Source organism: Strongylocentrotus purpuratus, unplaced genomic scaffold (assembly GCF_000002235.5).
Source record: "Strongylocentrotus purpuratus isolate Spur 01 unplaced genomic scaffold, Spur_5.0 spur5_scaffold_7, whole genome shotgun sequence".
NCBI classification, from domain to species: domain Eukaryota; kingdom Metazoa; phylum Echinodermata; class Echinoidea; order Camarodonta; family Strongylocentrotidae; genus Strongylocentrotus; species Strongylocentrotus purpuratus.
Window position 1 is genome coordinate 16,721,096 of NW_022145613.1, and position 27,737 is coordinate 16,748,832.

A 27,737-nucleotide genomic window follows, 5' to 3' on the forward strand; every position below is an offset into this window, starting at 1 on the left:
GTAAATCATAAGTAAAGAGATGTAATAAGGCTCTAAATGAGGAGGATAGGAACCGTTTGAGATTTTATTTAAAGGATATGCTACCTGGCTAACTTGGCTGCCACCGTCAGTTGATGGCGATTGGCGACTACATCTGCACATGTTCTTGTTGCCTTTCTCCATTTGTTTCTATCCTGTGCCAATCTTTTGGCTTCTGAAATATGTGAGACCTGTCCATTCTTTGATGTTATCGAACCACTGCTTTCTCTGTCTGCTTCTTTTCCTTTTTCCTTCTACTTGGCGTTCTATTATTTGTGCTGCTAATTAGGGGCTCCCATTGCCACGCAGAATGTGTCCAAAGTAACCCATCTTGTGGCGGGCCACTTTTCAAAGAGGATCTCTTTCAGTGTTTAGGTCTTGCAGTTCTTTTGTCCTTCCAGCTGATCTTTGGCATTTTCCTCCAGAACCACATTTCTGCTCCCATGATGCGATTTTCATCGGCTTTGAGCAGTGTCCAGCTTTCAGCACCATAAAGCAAAGCGCTCCAAACCAGTGTGTTGACCTATTTTATTTTCAGACCGGTTGAGATGTTCCTGTCATTCCAAAGTACATGCAGGTCAACCATTCTCTTCTTTGCTATAGCTATTCTGATCTTTACAGCTGGCGTCGCTGTTCTTTGTAGATCCAAGATATTTGAAGCTTTCCACATCTTTGACTGTTTCCCCGTCGATCTGGATGCTACAATCGGTATCTGAGGTTTTACCAGCACATTTTAACATTTAAATACAAGTTGAGTTTCTTGCCGGCATCGTTTACTGCAAGTGTGAAACTTTCAATTCCATCTTTGGAAGATTCGATTCATAAGTGCTGTGTCGTCAGCATATCTAAGATTTGAGATGTTTTTGCCAAATTGATTTTAATCACTCATGCGCGAAATATGCATCACATCAGTTGCATCACATGAAAGAGGAGAAGCTAAACTTTACAAATATATCGTCCTTGTTTTCACGAAGTGACGGTAGTGAGGAAAATCGTAACGCGAAGTGAATGCAATTTTTTTTTCACTACCGTCATTTATTAATTTTAATTGTGATTTAGTTATGATATAACATCGATAATTCTCGGTTTCGTTTTTTTCTGGGACGCATTGTATGGTGATCGGGTAGGCCCTCTTGTGCATTGACTTAACTATTATATACATAAAACATGTCCCTATTGAATATGTCAACCACATGACATTGTAGTTAGTTGGTTGAAATCAAGAAGTTTGCAGCAGATTTCAAAACAATGGTCGAATATATACTAAATGGCACCTCTCCAACAGAACAAGAACATGTATAAATCTAGACAGGCGCGGATCCAGGGGGGCCAGCGGGCCCTGTCCCCCCCCCCCCCCCCCCCCCCCCTCCCGCAAAAAAAGAGGAAGAGAGAAGGGAAAGGGAAAGAGGAGAGAAAGGGAAAGAAAGAAGAGGAAGAAAAAAAGAAAAAGGGGGAAAGAAGGATATCGGGGGACCGAAAGGGCCTTGCCTCCCAGCTGTTACCTACCCCCGCCCCCCCCCCCCTCCCCCTCCCGCAAAAAAAGAGAAAGAGAGAAGGGAAAGGGAAAGAAGAGGAAGAAAACAAGAAAAAGGGGGAAAAGAAGGAGATCGGGGGACCGAAAGGGCCTTGCCTCCCAGCTGTTACCTAAACCCGCCCCCCCCCCCCCACCCCCGCCCCCAAAAAGGGGGGAGGAAGGGAAAGAAAACGGAAAGGGAACAAAAACAGGAAGAAGAAAAGAAAAGGGTGAAAAGAAGGGGGAACAGTTGCGATTATTCCCGCCAAAAACGTGTGGATCGGGGGGGGCGAAAGGCCTTTGCCTCCCCACATCAAACTTAACATAGAGAGAAGGAAAAGAGGAGAGAAAGGGAAAGAAACAAAGAGAAAGAAGAAAGGTATAGGGGGATCAGTTGCGAATTTTCCCGCCAACAAGGTGTAGATCGGGGGGGGGGCACTGGCGTACTTATGGGGGAGGGGGCTTGGGTAGACAGATGCCCCCAAATATAATTCAAACGTGGTTTATTTCTAATTTAATACCAGTGATTTACAAATGTTGCTGAAATGACATAATTTCCCGAAAATTTTGCTCAATCTCAATACTTTTTATGCGTTTGTTGGAAAATGGCAAACTCCTAGAAAAAAAGGGAAAGAAATAGTAACCTGCCTTTCTCAAAAAATTATGAGGCGTCAAAATTTGCTCATCTGATCGTGAATAAATGCATAAAACTCCTGAGCTTCCGGGGACTCTGCCCCCTGGATTTCACCTAGAGCCCTAAGGCGGGCACCTGGATGCTCGTCTGACGGTAATTCAATGCTTAAAACCCCTGAGCTTCTGGGTTCTCCGCCCCCTGGATCTCACGCCAATAAGTGTCCTGCCAGTGTCACAAATAAGGTATACAAATATGCTTGTCTGACCGTTATAAAATGCCTAAAACCCCTGAGCTTCTAACCCATGCAAATTAGTGACCAGCCAGTGTCACAAATAAGGTATACAAAATTATGCTCATCTGACGGTAATTTAATGTATAAAACCCCTGAGCTTCTTTGGGCTCCGCCCCTTGGACCCCACACCCATTTGTGTCCTGCCAGTGTCACAAATAAGGTATCAAAATATGCTCATCTGACCGTAATTTATTGCCCAAAACCTCTGAGCTTCCACGGGCTCCGCCCCCTGGAACCCCACGCCAATTCGTGACCTGCCAGTGTCACAAATAAGGTTTCAAAATATGCTCACCTGACGGTAATTAAATGTATATAACCCCCGAGCTTCTGTGGGCTCCGCCCCTTGGACCCCACACCAATTTGTGTCCTGCCAGTGTCACAAATAAGGTATAAAAATATGCTCTTCTGACCGTGTTTCATTGCCCAAAACCCCTGAGCTTCCGAGGGCTCTGCCCCCTGGACCCCCAATCAGATTTTAAAGGGGCATTTATCGGAGGTGAAGGGGGCACTTAACTGAAGAAAAAAGGAGTAACTTATCGTACCTGAAAAAGGTCACTTACCAGAGAAGGAGCACTTACGAGAAGGGGCTCTTTTTTTTAATGGGGCACTTATCATTAGGAAAAGGGGCACATGTGAAAGTATAAAGCTGCGCTTATCCAAGTTAAATTGGGGGGAATTATTAAAAGGGGGAAGGGGCACCTGTCAGATTAAATAGGTCAATTTCAGAGGTGAATGGGGCACTTATCGTTCCTAACTAGGGCCCTTACTAGAAATTAAAAAGGGAACTAATGAGAATGGAAAATGGACACTTATTGCAACGGAAAATGGGAACTTGTCGAAGAAAGAGGGCACTTGTCAAAGTAAAAGGGGAACTATTCCTATGTAAAAAGGGGCACTTCTTTAAAAGTTAAAGTGGCACTTTTAGGGTGGTTGAAAAAGTGGGGGGGGGGGCACTGTGATTTAGACCTTTTCTATTCAAACTCCTGGATCCTCTACTCAATTGCATAAGGTTTGTCTACGTGAGGAGAATGCTCGAGACGAGACGTGGAGGGAGGTGGGAGGGAGTGTACATCTTCTTTGGAAAATGTTGATCCATACATGATTAGACCACCCCCCCCCCCCCCTCTCCTCCACTCACACATATACAAAAACATCAACAAATTTCACTCCACATAATTTGTACGTCCTCCATAAGTGTTGTGGTTAAAAATGAATGTCATCACAAAAAACACATCTTTATCCAATAAATGCCAATGATACACAATTTTTTATTTTTCTTCAAAATGTTTCCTATACAATAATTACTCAATTACATACAATGAAATACTGGCAGCAGGGCACACAAGACTCACAAAATACAATATTGTAGTGCCCAAATGCAACACAAAACAGCAATATTACGTCATGAACAGAAATGCAAATTTTGAAATGCATCGTTTGAACAGTGCAGGTTAAATTAATGTAATATTTCATGTTTTGGTAGGCTCTACACCACATCACTTATGGAAAAATGTATAAATAAATGAATGTCTCATATAACAAATATGCAAAAGGGGAAGTCCCTCTTGGCTTAAAGTTGGATGTGATGCGAGAATAATCAGAAGGGGAAAAAAAAATCAGGGAAGGCGAGGAAAATTCATTTTTTGTATAATTTCTGAGCTTTTTTTTTTTTTTAGGATTGTAGAAAACTCCTACTCAAAACTAGATTTCCATAGGATATAGAAATGTTATATTATAAAGCTATATACAGTCAGTAGTGAATCACTTTTCATACAAGACTACAAGACAAGTGTCATTTACAAAATATTTTTTGTACATACATATGAAAAAAAAGTGGTCGAATAATGAATCATCAATAAATGTAATCTGTTTTTTCATAATTACTACACTTTATCACCAAGTGTAACCGCAGTCACCCATTTTTAAATGTTAGTTTTAGTAACAAATTTGCCACATGCATATCCTCAACTAAATCATGTATTCAGAAAACCTAACTGTTTATTCCGAAGAATACTAGAACTGATATATATATATATATATATATATATATACCTTATTCTTCATATTCCAGATTAGGACCTATGTCTGTGCTTGGTAATTTCTGTCTCTTTCAAAATATGTCTAAATGCAGTTTTATTACAACAAAAGGATATTGTACTGGGCAATGATGAGAATATATCAATGAGAAACAATAACTTGTGTTTCCTAATTCATGAAATGAAAAAGACATTTTTCTTTGCAGCACATAACAATGGTATATGTGTCGGTAATAAATTGTCATAAAATCTTTTAGTCATAGCATAACATGTCTCCATTGTAAGTCTTGACATCAAATGTTGCATATTTCCAAGAATTAGGATATAGATGGAAAGCCTCATGTCTGGAACAGGACAAAGACACCTAGCAAGCAAGCAAGCAAGAACTGCAACATAATAATATAAATAGTTCGTTCTTATATAGCGCATTTCAGGACCTCTCAAAGCACTTTACAGATTTATTATTACCCCGGTCATCAGATTCAGGCTTATCCGCACACAATGTATGCACATTCTCCCCTCCCTGGGGAGCATTCCAGCCAGGCGTCATTTTTACAAGCACACACATGCTCACCTAACCACATTAACTTTCACATCCTACCGGGTACCCATTTATCATCTGAGTGAAGAGTGGCAAATGTAGATCAATGTCTAGTAGGGACTTTTAGATTTATACAACAACAGCGTAGACTGCCGCGTGTGACATTGTATTAAGGCACTGGGCCATGCCCATTAAGGCACTGGGCCATGCCCGGCAGTGCCTTAAAAGGACGTCACATTACCTTAAAAGGATGTCCACGTTCTCGTTGTGTAAATCTAAAAGTCTTTATTAGTGCTGCAATGGGACTTGAAACGAGGACTTCGCGATCCACAGTCCGGTGACATATCCCCCCTCTTACTATTTACTTTCTACTCCATAGATGACAACTCCTGAATACCTAGAGAAAAATCGAATTCAAAATGACTGAAACATGGCCAATTAAATCAAGAAGACGATGCCTTCGGACACCATGATCTGATTGGCATCTTGCATGCTGGAGAGGGCGCTGTCTATCTCTGCCTGGCCGAACGGAGCTTCCTCGTGTTCTTTGGTGAGAGCTTCTGTGACCTGGGACATCGGGATCGACTGGGCGTGCAGCGCATCGAAGGTCTTGTGCATGGTGGCCTTGAAGAGCTTCAGTCTGTTATACAAGAAGAGCAGACAGAAAATAACGAATGGCTTACCAACAATTATGTGTAATATTTATTAAATGTTTTATTAAATCTCGTAAATAAAATTCATAACTTACTAACCAAATTCTACTTGTAGATCTAGATTTAAGTTTTTGCCATAGCTAAAGCAACCTCAATCCTCAGCTTGCGCGAGCAAAGCTATGGTGCAATGCAATACACAAGACAAAGCTGCAAGGGATGGCCGAGTGGTCTAAGGCTGTATGCATTTTCACTAGATTTTTTTTCCCAGCCAATTTTTATCTTTGGCCCAGTAACCAAAGTACAAACACGATTTGAATTCTGTACCATGAAACGTAACCACAGCATTGCATATCACTTAGCTTGGATTTGTGCAGATCTATTTTGAAGCACTTAAAACCTTTATATTAAAGCCTGTCTGCACTAGTTTGGCCAGGGGGATTAGATCACCCTGCAAGGTCACTAGAAGGTGGTTATCTCATCAAATCAGCTCTCAAATAACATAAGAAAAATAGGATGATAGGGGACCAACAGGCACCGATAAGGCATTGTTTGCTATATAGAGGGCGTAAGTAGCTATAAGTAGTGCAGTGTGGCTTTAAGTGATGTAAATAGGTGATATGACCAGCTGTCAACCATTATCTGTTGATACCTGAACTGGCTAATGTTCGCAATTGCACAATATATACAACAACAAACAAACAAAAAGAGACGTACCTTTCCGGAGCAATGGTTGTCTGTGTGTCCTGCGATTCCTCTGTATCCATAGGCTGCTGTGATTGGGAAGATGCTTCGCTTGGGGTGGTACGTTTACGGGGTGTTGGCATCACTACAAGTGAGAACAGATAACAATGAATGTGATTAAATATTGCACTACTTTCCATCTCTCTATACCCTAACTCAAATCAATCTATTTCTTATTTACCCCTGATATCTCTTAGTTTCTACCACTACAATATATTGCATCACACAAGTCTTTCTGTCTATCACTTTCGACATCAAATTCTCACCTTTTCTTTCTCATCTGCTTGATCTCCATCTCTCCACATCCCCTTCTCTCTTTTTCTATCACTGTTTCTCTCTCATTACCTACAGATAAAAGTTGCATGGGCCTTTGTGTCTTTCTATCCCAAAACGTATATCTAGCTATTGCTCATTCAATCGTTCTCTCCCTCACTCTTCTATCCTTACCTTTCGTTCTCTTTGATTCTTCATAATTATCAAATTCATAAGGGGTCTATGTCTCCCTCTTCTGTTACTGCTCTCTCTTTTCTTTGTATATTTTGTTATATTTCTATAGTTCTATCTTTGTCTCCAGCTGTCTTTCTCTCTTTCTCTTTCTATTTTCACCTTTGTCATCCCCTCATTCTTCAAAGTCATAAGGGTCTTCATCACCCTCCCCTCCAGCCTCTCTCTCTCTCTCTCTCTCTTTTCATCTTTTTCCTTTGTCTTTTTATCTCTCTCTCTCTCTTTTTACCTCTCTCTTTCATCTCTTTCTTTTTCTTTTATATCTCTCTCTCTCTCTCTCTTTTATATATATATATATATATCTCTTTTATATCTCTCTTTCTTTTATATATCTCTCTCTTTCTCTCTTCCGCTCTCCCTATCATCTACTTTCCTTACCTTCATCATCTCCCGATTCTTCATAGCTATCAAAGTCATAAGGGTCTTCATCACCCTCTGCTCCAGCTGGTCTATCTTTTCTCAGTGTTCCTCGTTTCTTGCGCCTAGTTGAATAAAGAAAAAAAAAACATATATTATATCACACTTTATAATAACATGTTCACAAAGATTATATAAAAAGATATATTAAGTTCTGAAACAAAGAAAAACAATTTTAAACAATTCTTCTTACTATCAAATACTCATTTTGTAGCATCTTGTCAAAAAGTTCAACACGAAGTAAATTCTTTCGTTCACGCTGGCATATGCAGATTTGACAAAGCCTGCTGGAAAATAGTCAGAAAGCATAACTGTTTATTTCTAGAATACTCTTTTGTACCTTCATTCTTCATATTTCAGATAAAGGCCTTTTTGTTCTTGGAAATTTCTGTCTACAAAATATGTCTAAATGCAATTGTACCAACAACAAAAAATACTGTACTGGGCAATGATGAGAATATCTCCATGAGGAATAAGTCACAATGACTCATGCTTATTACAATGTTTCACAAGTTATTCTCAAGGTAGACTTTACCCCCTCCATTCAAATTGCCTGCACATTTGGAGAATGAAAAGTAATCGTGAAAGACACCTTGTGAATTGAAATGAAACTAACCTCAGTTTCTTTTGCTTCTCCTCAGCTTCATCTTCCTCAGACTCACTGTCATGGCGACGCTTCTTCTTCTTTTCCAGAACCTGAAGAAAGCAATAAAATAGAATTGGCGAGATCTTAAGGCAATGATATTCAGTTCAAAGTGCAACAGACATTTTGTCATCGAATTCAAATTTCCCCCACATTTGACAGTTGGTAGAATAGGTTCTCTTTTGGTACTCTCAAGACAAGCCTTGGCCAGCTTACAAAATGGTAGTGTCAAACAAGAGCAACTACAATACATGACCTTTAATAATTACAATATAACCACAGTTCTCTTACCGGGATTACGGGGATTGTACAAAATGTCTCCTGGCAAAATTGCTCCACAGTGTATTCCCATACTTGCCAAAAAAATTCAACATTGGTCGTGGCACTATATCTGAACCCTAACCCTAAACCTAACCTATGATCTACAAGAAACCTATGCCCAAAAAATGTATCTCTGATGAAATACAGCTCAAGGAAATTGTCACCTGACAAGTGCAAGTGTTTGGGGGAGTTGGGATAGGGAGGAGGAGGAGGAGGAGGGAGGAGGAGGAGGGAGGAGGAGAAGAAGGAGGAGGGAGGGTGGAGGAGAAGGAGAAGGAGGAGGGAGGGTGGAGGAGGGTTGAGGAGGGTGGAGAAGGAGGAGGAGGGGGGAGGAGGAGGAGGGAGAGGAGGAGAAGAAGGAGGAGGAGGGGGAGGGGGAGGAGGAGGGGGAGGGGGAGGAGGAGGGGGCGGGAGGGGGAGGGGGAGGAGGAGGGGGAAGGGGAGGAGGAGGAGGAGAAGGAGGAGAAGGAGGAGGAGAAGAAGGAGGTGGAGGAGAAGGAGGGGAAGGGGGAGGAGGAGGAGGGAGAGGAGGTGGAGGAGGGAGAGGAGGTGGAGGAGAAGGAGGAGGAGGAGGGGGGCGGGAGGGGCGGGAGGGGGAGGGGGAGGAGGAGGAGGAGGGGGAGGAGGAAGAGGAGGAGAAGGAGGAGGAGGAGGGGGGCGGGAGGGGCGGGAGGGGGAGGGGGAGGAGGAGGAGGAGGGGGAGGAGGAAGAGGAGGAGATGCAGAAGGAGATGCAGGAGGAGGAGGAGGAGGAGAAGGAGGAGGAGAAGGAGGTGGAGGAGGAGGAGGAGGAGGAGAAGGAGAGGGAGGAGGTGGAGGAGGGTGGAAAATGGGGGGATGGAGGGAGCAAATAATATGTTAACGTTTCTTTTTTTTTTCACAGGACCTATAACACCAATCCAGAACACGGAAGTACCCTTTACCTTCTTGAAGATAGCAAACTGGACGAGCTGAATGGCTGCCTCTGCATCCTGCATGTCAACCGTCTTGCTCATGCGAGCTTTGGCGTGGGCCGTAGAGAGACGAATCATTGTCTCTAGCGAACGGGGCGTTACAGGGGCAGTCTAGACAAAAAAAGAAAAGTATTGGTATTTAGCGGTGAGTTTCATATTTTGTTTTCAATTTGGATGTACGTCAACAGCCATGCTCATGCGAGCCTTGGCATGGGTTGTAGAGACACCCTCACGTCTCCAGTAAAAAAAGCCGTTACTGGGGCAGTCTGGACCAAAAGGAGCGCAAAGTATTTTGTGACTGTTATATTTTGGTTACAGTTCTGCTGTAGAGGTCATGATACAGAGGATTGGAGATTAATATTTACAGGTGTCTTTATTAGAGCAAAACTGTGTCAAGATTCAATGTCATGATCCATCTTAAGACTTTCATAGTATTAACACAGTGACGAGTTTCACATCTTGTTTCTACTTTTTAGTTCAGTGTTTCCAATGATCAGACTGTCTCTCTGGGGCAGTCTGGCAGCAAAGATATTTTTTTGTTCATACATAACAAATAGACAGTTGAAATTCACTCATTTCGATTTTCATGACTTTTGAAAATTACCGCAACAAAATTCGCACATGATGTGTGTGTGCTTTTGGCAATTGTCCTAGGGATAATTATACCATTGTCCAGAAGGTAATCACCCTAGGGGCAACTGGCTGTTGGTAATTATCCTGGGGTGATTGTCTACGGGGGTCATTGTCATAAGGGGAATACTGTCTTGGGGTGATTGATTGCCCAGGGGGCATTGTCCTAAACCACCTTGGGTGGTCTTTCTATATAGGTTTTACTGTAGTACATACCTTAGCAATGTTATTTGCTGTGGCATCTTGGCTACGAAGCTTGGAGTACTCCTCTGCGATGCAGTCTGCAGCCTCTCTCGTCAATTGCGGCTGCATGCCCTTAGCAATGTGAATGTACTTCCTCATGAAGTCCATACTCACATACTTTTGCCTGAAGGAATGGAACACAAAATATTTGAGGGGGCCAAATTTAATAAACTTGGTTTTCAAACTCAGCAACTATTAATATTAATTACTCAAATTTTGTAAAACTTCCAGACTTAAGTTGCTCTTGACGTTCATTAAAGCTTGATATTTTTCCAAATATGCAACTCTTACAGAAAATTTTAGATGGATGAATGAGTTGACGAGGATACAAGTAAACTACACAAAAGTGAATGTAGTAAAGGAGAGAGAGGGAGGAAGGGAGGGAGAGAGAGGGAGGAAGGGAGGGAGAGAGAGAGAAAAAGAGACAGACAGACAGCAAGAGAAATCAGGAGAGAGATACACAGAGAGAGAGAGACAAAGTAACAGGGGGAGAGAAAGGGAAAGGCAGAGAGCACAAGTGACAAAGAGAGGAAGAGATAAAGGGAAGTGGGAGGGTGTGGGAAATGAAGACAAAAAAGTAGAGGCAGAGAAAGAAAAAAACACAGTGATAAGAGACAGAGATGAAGAGAAGCGAAGATATAAACAGACAACCAATCAGGATCTACTCACCTCTTTTTTGAACCGTGGAGTAGTTTATCATGCTTGTCGTAGACTTTGGTCTCCTGTTTCTCTTCTTCAATAGCATCAGGGTCGTTGGTAGCTAAGAAATCCACTGTGCTACCGAATGGCATGGCTGCAATACAAAATGAGGGGGTGGGGATGGGGAATTTTTTAAATTTAAATTACTTGCAGGAAAGAGCACGTTAAAGCTGGATTTTAAATCTGAAGAAATTAAAATAGTGTCAAAGCATAACCCACGTATGATTGTGAGCTTCCTATTATAGATCAAACTTGTTTTTACTGTGAAGTAATGTTTTTGACCAATGCTGCCTATATAACTTTCTTTTGGTTTTTATGGAGTACCTGTTCCTAAATTATAAGTTTGGAAGTAAAATGCAGATCTAGAACTGCTATTACTATGAGATATGAGCAAAATAACATACACACACTCTCTCTCTATCTCAATCTAGTACAGTCAAACCTGCTTTAGTGACCACCTGCATAGAAAGGCGACCTGTCTACAAAGACCACATTTTTTGTTTCACTTGAAAATGGTTTCTCATTGAAACATGTACTAAAGGAACCTGTACATAAAGACCACCTGCCTGTAAAAGACCACTTTTCCTGTCTCCCTTGGATGGTCTTTAGAGACAGGTTTCACTGTATCTGTCTACAGAGGCAACCATTTGGCCGTGGCCACTTTCCTTGACTTGTCCTGGGACCCGTTTCACAAAGTCTTTTCTCAATGATAAATGACTAAAATCAGTGACAAATCTGCTGATAACCAATCAGAAGCAAGGATTTCAGTAGCTTATAACACAAACTGATGACAAGTTTTGTGAAACGCCCCCCTGGTAGGTTTACTTACCATCTCCATCCTGCTCTCCAGCCTGCCTGTAACGATGCACGCGGAGGACAAAGTCCGAAATCTTACGATCATGCTCTGGATCCATCTGATACAAGAGAGAACGATTCCATAAATAAGACCTCTATGCCTCCATCCTACTCAAGCCGGTTGATTTTAATTGATTGTTTGTAGATTTTTTTTTAATGATTATTATTATTATTATTGTGTTTTGTTTTGCTTGTTGGTTTGTTGTTGTTGTTGTGTGTGTTTTTGTTTTTGTTTTTTGTTTGTTTTTTTTTGGGGGGGGGGGCTTTTTAAGTATAACTATCCTTTAATCCATTTATTTATACTTTTTTTTTGGGGGGGGGAGCTTTTTAAGTATATTTATCTTGCAGTCCATTTACCTAATCTCTCTGTTCAACAATACATGTATTTCTCTTTTCTTGTTATCTTTCTTGTATCTATTGTTTTTCTCTTTTCTTGTATCTAATGTTTGTCTATCTTTAACCTTTCTCTCCGTTTACTATTCATCTACTCCGAACTGCCACTAGAAACTGACCTGGTCAAGAACAATGAAGATGACATCAAAACGAGATAGCAGAGAGTCTTGTAGACCGATGTTCTCCATAGGCGTCTTGTACTGGTCATACTGGATGAGAGGAAATACAGGAAATTATTCAAGGAATCTCAAATGGTGCTTGCGAATGATAAACTGAAACGAGTTTAGCACACTAAAAATCTACTGATGATTTTCACGTTTGATTATTTGATAAAGATGAAATTTCCACCAAATTACAATTGTAGTGAGTGGTTTTGAAGCTGAGTGACAAATGTTTTGATGTCTCTTGCTAACTTATAAGAGACAATTCCCAAATTTTTAAATTCTCTTTCAGGTACCAATTTCACAATTCATTGATTTCATCACCTTGCTCTTCGGAATGTAAGCGTTTGTATGTTATGCTCTTGTAATTATACACAATGTAGACATATATGCTTGGCTCTCAAGGGGTTGACCTGACATTTGCCTGGGTCTCATTTCATCAGAGATATTGGTTACAGTTGCAATAGGGTTTTAGGTTTAGGATTTAGACACAGTGTTTAGTACAGTGCTGAAGTAATGATTTGGTTGGGGTATAAACTTGACGGTACAAGCAACTGTCATTGAAGCATGTAAAATAGAACCCCAAAGAACTAATGGTATTTAAAGGCATCGTTTAACAATGTTAAATCTGAGATGCATGGACCTACGTGTTATCAGTGTCTGTGATATGGTGTAATATTGAAGCCCTAAAACAATTGCGCTTCAAAATGATCATGAAGTGCCTCAAAAAAAGTTAAAATCTTAAGTGATCGGTTAAACCATAATCATTTTCCCCAATAGACTGTAGTGTTATAAAAACCGTTAGGAAAACGCAAAATTTGATTTCGATTTCCAATCATAAATATCTTGATAATCAGACAGGCGATTGGCTTGTAAAAGTCATGGGGTTCCTGACTGACCTAAAGTTTCATACCTATCATTGCAGCATGAGCTAAATCCAGGTTTTTGTTTCAGAATCTGAGACAAAGTTGCCCAATCCCTTTAAGAATATAAGGATAGCTTTAGATATAGTGTTTGGTGCAGGGTTGAAGTTAAAAGTTGGGTTAGTGTATTGAAGAGAACGGTTGATACTGAAAGAACCGTAAGGCAATCTTATCCAATCAAACTTACCCTTCCATAAACAGGGTTAGCTGCTGCTAGCACACTACACCTTGCATTGAGCTTGGCATGGATACCGGCCTTAGCGATGGTGACACGCCCCTGTTCCATCACCTCATGTATAGCTGTACGATCTTGATCACTCATCTGCAAATGGAATTATTGGTTAAACAGTTCAGTCAACTACGTAGGAGCCAATCCTTTCAGGCACTGAAATCGCATTATCACAATTAGTATTCCTAGCTTTGATTGTACGAGACGTTTAAAATCATGCTCTTCCAGAGGATAACCCACTTCAAAACATTTTCTAAAATAAACAAGTTAACGCAAAGCGTAGCATCCCCTTGCCGGGTAAAATTACCTACATTTAGCAATTTTTGCATATTTAATGAGCTATGACCTATGACTTTTGAACTACATACCCCCTGAAATATTTTAGGCTGTAATTTGATACCGTGCACCTTCATATCAAATTTCATTAAAATTTGTCAAACATTACTAAAGTTATCAAACGGAAACCAGATTTGTTACGGAAGGAAAAACGGAAGGACAGATGGCAGCGTTACTACATCCTCTCCAAGTTCATTGGCAAGGGGTTAATAACATTACCTAAAAGACATAAACAAATTATTTTTAAATTCTTGTCCTAGTAAATGAGAGCATTACCTTGTCAAACTCATCAATGCAGACAACACCACGGTCGGCCAGAACCATAGCTCCTGCCTCCAGGCGACGCTCTCCTGTTTCTTGATCGGTGGTGACGGCAGCCGTCAAACCAACGCCGGATGATCCTCGGCCAGTCGTTGCTATGGCTCTAGGTGCCGTGTGCAAAACATACCTAGGACAGGAGGACAACATCAATGACTTGTTACAGAATATCTACTGTTAATAGCTGAAATATTCATGCACCTTGTTAATTTGATGTTTATTGTGTTTTTTGAAACTCAAGAATGAAAGGTGGACTGGTTGAATCAGGGCCTTTGTTTAACACTTTTATATTTAAGCTTTTATGTGTCACATTCTCAAGAAACTGAAATCAGGACAAATCAAGGATTAAAAAAATTATTAAACTTTGTAAGAGTATGAATAATTTAGTTGTTAACTGAATGTTAATCTAAGAGCAGAAACACCTAGTATGCATTTGAAGGCTACATCTAGAAATATAATGACCCGCAGAGAAGGAAAATAATATTACTAAGCAAATACAAGGTGAAGAAGGGGCACATTGGTAACACATTCATTCTCATTTCACAATATTTCACAAAGCAGATGAATTTTCATCTGCTGCATTTTTTTAATTCTCAAAGAAATTGAGAATTTTGTGTGTGAAATAAATCACAAACCAAATAAAATTTAGTGTGCTGTATTTTCCAATTTTCTCAAGGAAATTGAAGACTTTAGGTGTGAAAAGGCAGAGAATCTTGAGCAGAGAATATTGTATTTCATCTGAGCTAATTGACAAACAAAACGAGGTGAAGAAGTAAAAAGACAATTTTTCACAATGGTACCAGGATAATGTCGTCACACTCACCTTAACATCTGTGACTTGGCTGTTGACGGATCTCCAATCAATAATACATTGATGTCACTGAAAAAAATGTAAATACAGAATTAAACTCTGCCCATACTATAAGGTTACGTAGCAAATTTATGGGCAATGACACAGTCTAATCGTCTTCCTTTTTTTCCTCTCGTTTCTATATTGATATAATCTTTTAACAAAACAATGATGATTACCAGGTATTTCAAAAGTTTTTCTTAAAGGATTTTTTTGTTCTACAAGTCCTAAAAACGGAGATCTATGCAGATCCCAGAAAATTATTTTAACCAAGTTCTTAAAGCACGATCCTTATATTCTAAACAGTACAAGGAGACATATTATATTTTGGGGTGTGGTGTTCTGTGACTGAGGAATTCATGAAAATAACTAGAATGCATAAGTAACAATTAGCAGGCTTTTGCAAATTTCTTTGATGGTTTGTATTCCCCCAAATTTCATTTGGCGAGACAGTTGCATATTATGTGGCCAAATTTTCAAGTTTTCAGTTCCTCAGTTATTGACTTTGAGGAACAGATTATTGCAGACTTACCCACGAAGCCTTGTGCCGTTCTCCAACACCTTCTCCATCCCTCCCAACAACATGCAGAGCACAGCCTTCTTGATGTACTCATGACCGTGGATAGAGGGCGCTAAACTCTTGGCCAGAAGCTCAAAGACATCTTCCTTCTTATCCTGAGAGAATTTACGTATCTTTGCGATGTCCTCGGCGGTGAAATTAGGGACAGTTTCCTTGCTGAGTAGTTGGACGTGGTTTGCAATGATGATGGTTCTGTATAGGTATGAAAAAAGTGGGAAAATTAAATCATCTTTTCATAGTTGGCCTCTGCATTTATCTTGATTCTTTGACTTTGCTCCATACTTTCAAGTTTTCAATTATATATATGCATTTTTATGTGTGTGTATTTCTGTTGCCACTCTTTATGTAAATCAATTATATTATATACTATTATTGTTATTGAATGTTTTGTATTTGATTTTTCAATAAATGCAGAAACATCTGCTAAAAAATAATATATAAATCAATAATTTTTCAGTATTTTAATAGTAATGGCCAGATTTGATGGTGTGAGGCTACTAGTATTTATACTATGGCCTTTCAATTTCAGTTATGTATCATATTGAAGCAGTATTATGATTAGAGTTTCTTTTTTTCCTCTGGCATATGTTCTTCCCCATTTTAACACCAACAGGTTTTTTTTATTTTTTTATCCATCATTCATTAATTGAATAATACTTACATAAAAAACACATAATAATATTGATTACAAAGAAAAACACATGAATTATACGTATATCAAAAAATGAATTATACTTTTTTTAACATAATCAACATTTTTTCCCAGAGGTAATATTTTTCAACATTTGCCCTCCATAATATTTCCTTTAGGGTTTATATCACTGATAAACCATTTTCTATAGTTATGGCTGTACGATCTAAAATAAAATTAAACTTAACAGGTTGTACCACTAGCAAATGGAATGTAATGTTGTTTTAATGGGTAATGCCATCGCATTTGGCACATGGCATGTATCTCATTCTCTCAATATAGAGACATGAAAGCAATAATCGCTACAGAAGATTTCAAAGAGGTTTGCCTACCTGTGACTGTATATAAACATGAAACATTGCAGGATTTATTAGAGGGAAATAATGAGAGGAGGGGAGAGGAGGGGAGAGGGGGTGGGGGAGCCATTTCTCTTTACTCAACCTTTGACCGAGGAACATGGAATTACCTGAAAGTGCCGTTGGTGTAACTGCCTTGCTTGTTGGGAAGACAACGGAACGTACCAATTACTTGGACTCTATCACCAGGCTAAAAAGGGAAACAAAGGAAGATAACAGAGATCTGAAAATTGATTCTCTCAGATAACTATCACAACATCTACGTTTGTGAATCTGGAGTTCTGAACAAACTATTGAATGATTGATGATAAACACTTGATTTTAATGTCGGTTCCGAAAATAATTTGTACTTATTCATTTGAAAGATGACCAGGTGATTGCTGTTTGAGGAAAAGTATTCTCACAATATAGCAATAACATGGAGAAAGCCGACATTAAAGCGAGCTGCTTGATTCGATCGAATCATCCAGAATAACAAGACAATAAATTGTTCCAACAGCAACAAGACTGAATTCCTTCACATATCTTCACATTTTCGTTCTACAGATCATATATCATTCATTAACTTAGATGGCACACAGGTTAATTCTGTCAGGAAGTGTCGTAATTTGGGTGCGATATTTGATGATAATTTCACTATGGACAATTTTGTTTCACAGAAATGCAAATCGGCATCTTTTGCCCTTCACAAAATTGGGAAAATTCGCAATCTGATAGATAAACACACTACTGAACGCTTGATTCACGCTTTTGTGGCGTGTCATCTTGATTTTTGTAATAGCCTCCTTTCTGGGATTTCGGCTCGTCAAATGCAGAAGATGCAGGTTGTGCAGAACTCAGCAGCTCGTCTTATTTATCGTATTAGGAAACATGAATCTGTGTCTCTTATTTTAAGAGACTTACACTGGCTACCCATTCACTCTCGCATTTTATTCAAAATATTGTTGTTAGCTTATGAATGTTTTTATGATTTTGCGCCTCCTTATTTGATTGAGCTATTAACACAGTACACACCTTCTAGAAATCTTCGTTCTAATCAGAAAAAATTGTTTGTTATTCCACCAGTGATGACCAGGTCATATGGTGAACGCAGCTTCGCTCACACTGCCTCAACTTCATGGAACAATCTCCCGGAACATCTAAAAAACATTGACTCCATTGTTAAGTTTAAGATTGCTTTAAAGACGCACTTATTTAACATTTAATTCATCCATTTTGTCCGTTACCCAGTATGTCTTGTCTTTGTATTCTGTTATGTTTTTTCTCTAGAGCGCTTAGGGACATGTTTTAATACTATGTGTTATGCGCTATACAAGAACGGTTAATTATTATTATTATTATTCCAAAAAAAATGTCATAAAATAAAAAATATATGGGGCACCTTAAAGTGCTATGAGGACCATTTTAGTTGCCAGATAGTTTCCCTAAGCCTCTGTGCATTTATTTGCTGCTGTAATTGTATGCTACAAAAGAGAAAATCTCAACACTGTCCATCAACCGAACAAAAATCTGTATCATTCTTACCTTGCAAGCATCAACAAGATCATTGTCCACGATGATGTCGACCGACCTTGGTAGCTGACCGGCAGGGGCCTTCTCAGGCATCTCCTGGATGGTGATAGTCTGGTGGTCTTTATAGAGGGATAGGCCAAACTCTGTCTCAAGCGGGTTGCCTTGGTCATCCTTGTAGGTCAAGCAATCAGGTTAAAGGTCAAAGGTTATTTTGGTTTGACAAAAAATATAATTCTCCTTTTATGAAATATATCTCAGACATAAGTGAGGCACATTTCCAATCATTTTTGGGCCAAGTCTCATGAAATTTATCCAGATCAATGCAAATCTTTCCATCTATCAGTAATTGCTCAATATGGTTAATGCAAGCCATATGAGGAAAGTTCAATTGTTATAAAATTTGAATCAATTGCAAATCTAAGAAAAAGCCCTCCTTCACCGATTGGCAGATTTCTCTTCCCCTATCAATCTGTCGCCAGTTTCTCAAAACCCCCAGAGGTTCAAGATCAAGGACATGCCGTTAGAATATGTATCGATCAGATAACAAATGGGATGTCCATGAGCTTAGTCTGTAGAGGCCCGTTTCTTGAATCTATCATAAGTCCGAAACTTCTAGGACATCCCATTGAAGCTCATGTTAATTGAATAATACATGTTCAATACGATACGTCAACAAACTTGACAGATGATGTTACAAGATGAATGAGATCAGAGCATCAGATCAGAAAATTATTTATAAAATATTTAAAAATATATTAAATATACTTAGATGTTTGAATAACAAAATGTGAGTTGAATGCAGCCCTGCCCATCAACAGGAATCAATTTATGTTTGGATGTCACCCGACCTTTAAACTTACAACGGTTCAAGAAACTCACTCCGTCTTACTCTGATCGTCTTCAACCTACCTTTGTGGGATAGACGGAGCTTGAAGGGAAGGCATCGAGAGAGGTTAGATCAGTGTATTTGCGTTCCATGGTCTTGCGAGTTGCTGGACAGAAGTGCACGCTACGTACCACCTTCGGTCTTACAAGTGAACCTGTCATAAAGGAAAATACAGACCTTACAGACTTACAGACAATTTGGTACACGGTATTCAATTTTCATAAAGTGTGATATAAAGGAAGTTTAAATGTTCCCCTACCTATTATGCGAAAGAAATTTAGGTACAAACTTCTTTGGGAGTGTTGTAGCCGAGTGGGTTAAGGCACTTGACTGGAGATGCGAAGGTGGAGGGTTCAAATCCCGACACGACACTTATATCCTTTGGCATAATATCAACCTGCACTTGCTACTCTCCACCCAGGTGTTAAATGGGTACCCGGTAGGATGCGACTGTCATTATTGGTCGAACAGTTTTTGAGCGTCAAGTAACGCTTGGCTGAAATGCTCCCAAGGAAGTAGAGATTGTGCAAACAGTGTGTGCGGGCAAGTATTGAATCCAACGACAGGGGTAATAGTATATCTGTTAAGCGCTTGGAGACATCGTACGTGGAATATTATTGTAAAGCGGAATATTATTATTATTTCCAAGGAGAGATCTAGACAAAGAGGGTAAGGTTATTTGTGGAAAATGCTATGCCCACATTCTCCTCCTAATCAATGGGTGCACTACATGTGTACTTGCATTTCACCAATCAAGATAGACAGGTACCTCCTTTCCATCCCCCATGTCTGTTTAGACGCTCTACACTACTGCTACTACTTACACTTGGTAACAATTCCCTCCACACAAACCAGGTTTCCAAGGTAGCTTGCGGCTAGGGAACGGGGAGTAACATGCTTGGATCCAAAGCTTCCTTCAAAGCCAACAAAGAAGTCATCATGCTGCTTGCCGTACGCGGTATCGGCCGACGTGACAAACTCCTTCAAGGCTCGCTGGAGACAAGCTACTTCTTCGTGAGCTTCGTTCAACAATCTAGAGTAACAAAATGGAAGGGAAAAGTGATGACTGGTTATCATAAACATCAATATTATATCGGAAGCAGAAACCAAACATTCCTCATGTCTTTCTCAAAAAGAATCACATAATCAATTGCCATATTTGTAGTCATCTAAATTTCAATGCACAGATGTATGTAAAATATTTGTTTGAGGACAGTATAATGTTATAAGGACTAGAGACATTAATATAAGATTTCAATTATCAGATCTTGAACCTTGACGAGATAATCCTGAAGCAGATCATTTTCCAAGCTAAATTGGAATGGGATGTGTTGTGAAAGCAGGTGATGGTGCAGACAACAACAGAACAAAGTAAAATTTCCATTTACAATAAGATAGTGATGTGCGAGTAAAAACTAGATAACTCTTATGTATCAAAATAATTTGTTTTCCTCTTTTATTCAAATAAATAAATTCATGGAATCTATATAAACCCAGAGACCTAAGTTTTTTATTTCCTTAATCTTATTTCTTCTTCTTCAGAAAAGGGGCACCATTGTGGTGACAAAGTTGAACAGTCTCTACTTCAGTTTAATTGGTATAATAAACAATTACAAGATAAGAAAATCAGACTTGGGGAATGAAGTTCCTGTTGAATAAAATGAAGTATGACTCAATGACCTTATAAGGCTCTTCTTAATTAGCAGACATGTAATACCAACCGTGAAGCTCTCTTGGGGTATTTTCGTCGAAGGTCATTGATGTTAACCGTGAGACGACATTGATTCTTTGATATCATGCTCTGAACCTTCTCATGATAGATACCTTGGTCAGCCTATAATAGTAAGAGGAAATATAGAAGGATATAAACATCAAGCGAGATAAGTACAAATCACTCCAGCAAAACATAGTACTCAATTATCGCTAATGTGTATTGACCTCTAGCGCTGTATACGTGCTGAAAGGTATCGATTGCACACAATACACACAATTGGGCGCTAGTTCAGAAGTCTATCCAAACTTTGACCCCTAACTCCGGCGTGGAGATACCCTACTGTCTAAAACATACCCAAAATGTTACCTGTTTCGTGTCAAATTTCTTATCTTTTTCAGAGTATTTTTCCTAAAAGCGAAGACTTATAATATGTACTTTCTCACTGCAGCACAATACAATTGCATACCCTATACCGACGGTGGGGTGCGGGCGCGCGCGTGTGTTCAGTTAGCGAATGTAAACTAGAACTAGGTCTATTTACCTTTACCTTTACCCGAGATTCTGGAAGAATGCTGTGTTCTCAGCAGTCGGGCTTCCAGTTCAATTTCATTTTCTTCCTTCTCGTAGTTGGGTGTCTTCTTGGTAAGTGTCTGGCTCAGTTCTGCGTCGGGTATTCTACTCATATGGGGAGCAGAAACGCTTGTCCTTCCATACTCGATCCAGTCTGGCTTTAAAGGCATTCACCGTGGTAGCAGTGACTACCTCTTCAGGAAGTGTGTTCCAGTCATTGATGACACGTTGGCTGAATGCATCCTGTCTAATCTTCGTTGAGCATCTTTGTTTTACGATCTTTAGACTGTGGCCTCTTGTGTTGCTAGTCGAGTGTTCAAAGAAGGTATCAACTGGGATGCGTTCAAGTCCATGGATGATTTTGAAAACCTGAATCATGTCGCCTCGCCGTCTGCGATATTCGAGGGAGGGAAGGTTGAGCGCCCGAAGTCTCTCTATGTAAGGACGGTTGCGGATGTCATAAATCATTTTGGTAGCTCTCTTCTGCACCCTCTCTATGGTTTTGGAGTCTGTCTTGAAGCGAGGGTACCAAATGGAATCTCCGTAATCTATGAGAGGTCTGACAAGGCCTTTGTACAGCTTTGGAATTGTGGACCTGTCTCTGCACTCAAAGCTGCGACGGATGCAGGAGAGTACTCCGTTTGCTTTCTTGACAGCATATGCCACATGGTTATGGAACTTGAGCTCGTCATCAATGAGGATGCCGAGATCTTTCTCCTCTGATGTAGCTTCAAGGACATCATCTCCAAGGGCATAGATGTGTTTGACGTTTCCTGGGCCTATGTGTAGTACTTTGCACTTTTGTGTGTTGAAGTGCATTTGCCATGTATTGCTCCATTCCATTAGTGCATCAAGGTCAGATTGGATTGAGCACAGATCATCTTTGGTGGATGCTTTGCCATACAGTTTAGTGTCGTCAGCATAGATCTTGACAGACCCTTCAGGGGCGGATCTAGCTTTTTGCTAAGGGGGGGGTTGACCAAAATAATGACGATGCGGAGCATCGTCCACGAGCCGCAAAGCGGCGAGCCGATTTTTTTTTGGGGTGTTTATTTGAACCCCGTAAGTGATGTTTTCCTGGCATCTATTAACACAATGGAGACCATAAAAAGCAGTGCATGATAACGTCTTTTTAAATCAAGTAACAGTTAAATACACAGTTATATCCAGAGTTATCATGTGTTTGGTTAAGTTACCAGATGAGTTGAAAATCTTCTCACAATATTTGCACTTGAAAGGGTTTCTCTCCAGCATGCGTTCTTTTTTCTTTCTTTTTTTTTCACTTCGGCGGTGGCCCGTGTCCTCAAAAAAGCTGATGGGGGGGGGGGGGGGGGGGGGCAAGGGACTCTGTGACATTTGTTCGCCCAACCCCCCCCCCCCCCTCCCCCCAAAAAGAAATAATAATAATAATAATAATAATAATAATAATAATAATAAATGACATAAATACATAGAAATAGAATAAAATAAAATTACAAGTTTAAAAAAAAAGATAAGATTTTAAAAAATGGTCCCCGGATTTTTTTTTGGGGGGGGGGTTACAACTCCCCCCAACCCCCCCTCTAGATCCGCTTCTGCCCTTGAAGTCCATCTGGTAGGTCATTGATGCACAAGACAAACATTGTTGGGCCGAGAACACTACCCTGCGGCACTCCGCTCCTTACTTTTGTCCAGTCAGATAATTTATCATTGACTCTAAATCTCTGGCATCTACCTTGGAGGAAGTCTGCTATCCATTCCTTAATTTGGCCACATATACCGTATGTCTCAAGTTTTGAATAGATTACAGTTGCTAACTAACACACATGCGCACCCGAACGGCTAAGCATGCAAGCAGAGGTAATTACCACAAATGCCCCAACGGCGGTCATGTGCACCGATAGGATTCAGTATGTTACTAGATCTACATGTATGTCAGATGTTAGCTCAGACTCAGTTCAGACAGTTCAGACAAAATATGTATTTAAAAATCTTCCAAGCAGACACAGAGACAAATTATTCTGTCAAGACTAGACAAGAGTCTAGATCTAGTTAAGAAGCGCCATTGCATTGGTTGGTAAATTGCAAAGGTACAATCTAATTGCAAAGGATTGTAGATCTAGATCTAGATCTAAATGTCACTGTAGGCCTAGACCTCTAGACTAGATCTAGATTTATAGATCTGACTGTTAGATCTAGACTTCAAAAGATAACACTGCAGAAAAATGTTAATGTAGGGATCTAAGTTAGATCTAGTCTAGATCTAATTCTAAACACTGTTTCACTGACATGCATTCTGTACGTAGGCCTATATCAACTCACATTCAGGTTGTCAACTAGACAGCAATAACCATCTGATTTGGGTCATTTCTTTAATAAAACTGACATTTGTTGTCATATCGGAGGTCTAGTGGAGCCAGACGTAGTCTCAGTGGAACAACGGACGATTAGAGAGACTGAAGTTTTCGGTCTAGTTGTCAACTAGAAACCTAGATTATGACACTTCACAAGTCGTTATGCATAGACAGAGTCTAGCAATTAACATGAAAAATATGACTAGATCTAGACTATAGTATTGACTGAAGACAAGTTAAGTTCCAAGACGATATTGTTAAACTCAGAAATAATGAGGGTTAAAACTGTAAATTGTAATTGTCGTGATTGTCTTTCAAATTGAAACTGAAAGTCTGAAACACTTCTGCAAAGGGCCAAGGCAAAACATTGACTTGAGAATTGAGTGAAATCAGTGAGAGAATAACTTACATCATCGTCCAGAAATTCGAGATATTCACGCTGGTAATCCCTCAACTGCTGGTCGATGTCGGTATCCATGCTTTAACTTTGAAATTTCTCCCCAAATGAGATAGAAATTCGAAAAAAAAGACCACAATCTGACAATGCTGTGTTGTAAACAAAGACAATCTCGCACAGTACGATTTAAATGCCCGGTGTTATGCACAGCTGTACGTACATATGCATGTGCGGTATGCCCAACTCACACAATTTTCGCGCCACGATCAACATGTGATTGATCAACCCGCGGGACCTTTAACTGATATTCGCTCCCTGATTGGTCAGTTGAATGGGTCCATTACACGGTTCCGACTAGTCTACTTTGCACAGACTCCTCTGAAATCCATATACCTCGTAGAAATGACTGGGTTTTGTCCACCCAGGACCAAAATCCAGTTGAAACCAATTGGAGCAAAACCAATTGAAACCAGTTGCCAACTGGTTTCAATAGGGAAATTGGAACAACTGGTTCCAATTGAAACCAGTTGAAACCAATTGCCAACTGGTTCCAATTGAAACCAGTTGAAACCAATTGCCAACTGGTTCCAGTTGCCTAATTGGTTTCAACTGGAACCAGTTGTTCCAATTTCCCTATTGAAACCAGTTGGCTTCAATTGGTTTCAATTGGTTTCAATTGGTTTCAACTGGTTTCAATTGGTTTCAACTGGTTTTAATTGGTTTCAACTGGATCCAATTGAAACTTACAGTAATTGGCATAAACTTAATTAGTTATAAGTTAATTAGCTCTTGCACTAATTATCGCTCATGTCAACACAGAAGCATTGTTATATGTGTCTACATTAAGTACAATGTAAAGGGCATCATAATATGCAGACCATATAATATACTTAACAAGGAAGGCATTGCCATTATATATGTTTGTATTTGATGTATTTTGTACATGGTTAGTGTTTTACTAATCAACTTTTAATCTGTGTAATTACAAAAATATGTTACTAATGAAAATGCTTATCATTGCTAATTAATCTTTATATTTATCTAAAACAAATGCATTACATGCAAATGGAAATTAATTAATAAGTACATTGTAAATCAAAATAAATTACATAAAACATTGATCTGCACACAAGCAGATAATATGCAAATTAACTGGTTTCAATTGGATCCAGTTGGGTAACTGGAAATATTTCCAATTGGAACCAATTGTGTAACTGGAAATGAATTCTAACTGGAACCAGTTGGGTAACTGGAAATTACTTCTAACTGGAAATGAATGCTAACTGGAACCAATTGGGTAACTAGAAATGAATTCTAACTGGAACCAGTTGGGTAACTGGAAATTACTTCTAACTGGAAATGAATGCTAACTGGAACCAGTTGGGTAACTGGAAATAAATTCTAACTGGAACCAGTTGGGTAACTGGAAATGACTTCTAACTGGAACCAGTTGGGTAACTGGAAATGAATGCTAACTGGAACCAGTTGGGTAACTGGAAATGAATTTTAACTGGAACCAGTTGGGTTACTGGAAATGAATTCTAACTGGAACCAGTTGGGTAACTGGAAATAAATTCTAACTGGAAATGAATGCTAACTGGAACCAGTTGGGTAACTGGAAATAAATTCTAACTGGAACCAGTTGGGTAACTGGAAATGACTTCTAACTGGAACCAGTTGGGTAACTTAATGAATGCTAACTGGAACCAGTTGGGTAACTGGAAATGAATTTTAACTGGAACCAGTTGGGTTACTGGAAATGAATTCTAACTGGAACCAGTTGGGTAACTGGAAATGACTTCTAACTGGAACCAGTTGGGTAACTTAATGAATGCTAACTGGAACCAGTTGGGTAACTGGAAATGAATTTTAACTGGAACCAGTTGGGTTACTGGAAATGAATTCTAACTGGAACCAGTTGGGTAACTGGAAATGACTTCTAACTGGAACCAATTGGGTAACTGGAAATGACTTCTAACTGGAACCAATTTGGTAACTGGAAATGAATTCTAACTGGAACCAATTGAGTAACATGAAAATCATCTTACTGTTTCCAGTTGAACTTCTAACTGGAACCAGTTGGGTAACTGGAAATGTTTCTAACTGGAACCAATTGAGTAACTGGAAAAATTACCTTACTGGTTCCAGTTGCACTTCTTATTGGTTTGAACTGGAAATGAGTACCCATAACAATATTTTCCAGTTCGGCAATTGGTTTCAACTGGAAATTTTATATTCCAATTGAAACCAATTGAAACCAATTGAAACCAGTTGAAACCAATTGAAACCAGTTGGAGATTTCAACTGGTTTCAATTGGATTTTGGTCCTGGGCAATATCAGATATTGTTCGTTTCTTGTGTTTTGCATGAACATTATGATATATATTACAGCCTTTGATATCCATTATGGTCAACAAAATGGACTCATAAAAATGAAAATGATATGTTCAGTAGTCAGTTAAGAAAATTGTATTTTCATCACATTCAAAAAATATATTCATGTTTTTGAGGTAGGCCTATCTTATTATAATTTTGTAGAATCCAAAGATCATAAAATGTTGACATGGAAAAATGAAAATATAGTACAAGTTTATGATGTGTAAGGTTCCTATCCCAGTATAGCTTGGAAAAGCTGCTTCAGGGATTACCTCACCAAATATCAAGTTCACTACCATTATCAAAATGTCTCATGTTATCTTTGTTGACTCTGTTTATAAATGTTTCATTGATTATGATTATTGAGGTTTTAACTAATACTGTTTTTATTATTATTGTTATCATCATTATTGTTATTATTATCATTGTTATCATTATTACCATCATCATCATTATTGTGTTATTATTATCATCACCACCATCATCATATTCTAATCTAAGTAAGTAGAATGAAAAACACAATTTTTTCAACCAAAACAATGCAAGGTCTCACTTATGAATTAGGTCTTACAAATCTAAAAAAAAACTAGATGGAACTTCGACTGCGCGCAGTCGAAAATGATGCCTCCGTCATAGAGCAATTTTACAAACCAAAACAGAAGAAATTTTTTCAAATTCAAGTTCAATTGTAATCCATTAAGAGGTTTTCAGAATATCGTGATTACAAGCAATTTCTCATATACATATATGACCCTTTGATCTTTGACCCGATGACCCTAAAATCTACTCAGTTCATTGGCTCTGCAAGATGTCCTGAGTTAAATAGTAATCCATCTGTCAGTTCTAATGAGAATGCATTCACAAGTTATTTTTGGATACATAATGAGCCCATGACCTTTGACCTCATGACCTCATGACCCATGAATCTACTCTGTACATGATCGAAATTTGGCAGGAATCCATCAATCTGTTCTAATGAGAATGCGATCACAAGCTATTTTTGCATACATAATGAGCCCTGTGACCTTTGACCTTTGACCTCGTGACCCCAAAATCTATTCAGTTCATCGGCTCTGCAAGATACATACATGACCAAAGTTTGGCAGGAATCCATCGATCGGTTCTTGAGATAAGGCGATCACGAGCTCTTTTTGCATACCTAATGAGCCCTGTGACCTGTGACCTTTGACCTTGTGACCCCAAAATCTAATCAGTTCATCGGCTCTGCAAGATACATACAAGACCAAAGTTTGGCAGGAATCCATCAATCGGTTCTTCAGATAACGCGATCACGAGCTGTTTTTGCATACATAATGAGCCCTGTGACCTTTGACCTTTGACCTCGTGACCCCAAAATCTAATCAGTTCATCGGCTCTGCAAGTAACATACATGACCAAAGTTTGGCAGGAATCCATCAAT

The 27,737-nt window shown here is 39.3% G+C and overlaps 2 protein-coding genes across 2 annotated transcripts; both read right to left on the minus strand.

Annotated features, from left to right (window-relative positions):
• Positions 1–5,460: 5,460 nt before the first annotated feature.
• On the minus strand, positions 5,461–24,180 carry LOC589928 (zygotic DNA replication licensing factor mcm3). Its single transcript, XM_030974208.1, has 19 exons — positions 23,954–24,180; positions 20,649–20,761; positions 19,752–19,960; positions 18,951–19,081; positions 18,054–18,212; positions 16,640–16,719; positions 15,435–15,674; positions 14,876–14,932; positions 14,011–14,182; positions 13,357–13,491; positions 12,205–12,294; positions 11,667–11,751; positions 10,808–10,931; positions 10,112–10,262; positions 9,236–9,376; positions 7,966–8,045; positions 7,311–7,414; positions 6,402–6,513; positions 5,461–5,674 (listed from the first exon to the last, which is right to left on the minus strand). Exons 1-19 carry the CDS (start codon positions 24,020–24,022, stop codon positions 5,473–5,475), a joined length of 2,454 nt encoding a protein of 817 aa, XP_030830068.1. The 5' UTR covers positions 24,023–24,180; the 3' UTR covers positions 5,461–5,472.
• Positions 21,184–22,907, minus strand: LOC115919821. The gene is made up of 2 exons (XM_030974209.1): positions 22,791–22,907; positions 21,184–22,149 (listed from the first exon to the last, which is right to left on the minus strand). Exons 1-2 carry the CDS (start codon positions 22,831–22,833, stop codon positions 21,317–21,319), a joined length of 876 nt encoding a protein of 291 aa, XP_030830069.1. The 5' UTR covers positions 22,834–22,907; the 3' UTR covers positions 21,184–21,316.
• Positions 24,181–27,737: the final 3,557 nt, after the last annotated feature.

Excerpts from the sequence above, each read along its gene's own strand:
- LOC589928 (XM_030974208.1), bottom strand. The coding sequence starts at position 24,022 with ATGGATACCGACATCGACCAGCAGTTGAGGGATTACCAGCGTGAATAT. Across the intron at positions 19,961-20,648 it reads TACCCCAAGAGAGCTTCACG|ATTGTTGAACGAAGCTCACG; the intron begins GTTGGTATTACA and ends TTGTTACTCTAG. Across the intron at positions 14,183-14,875 it reads GCCAAGTCACAGATGTTAAG|GTATGTTTTGCACACGGCAC; the intron begins GTGAGTGTGACG and ends CTCCTGTCCTAG.
- LOC115919821 (XM_030974209.1), bottom strand. The coding sequence starts at position 22,833 with ATGTTTGTCTTGTGCATCAATGACCTACCAGATGGACTTCAAG. Across the intron at positions 22,150-22,790 it reads CCTACCAGATGGACTTCAAG|GGTCTGTCAAGATCTATGCT; the intron begins GGCAGAAGCGGA and ends CCGCCCCTGAAG.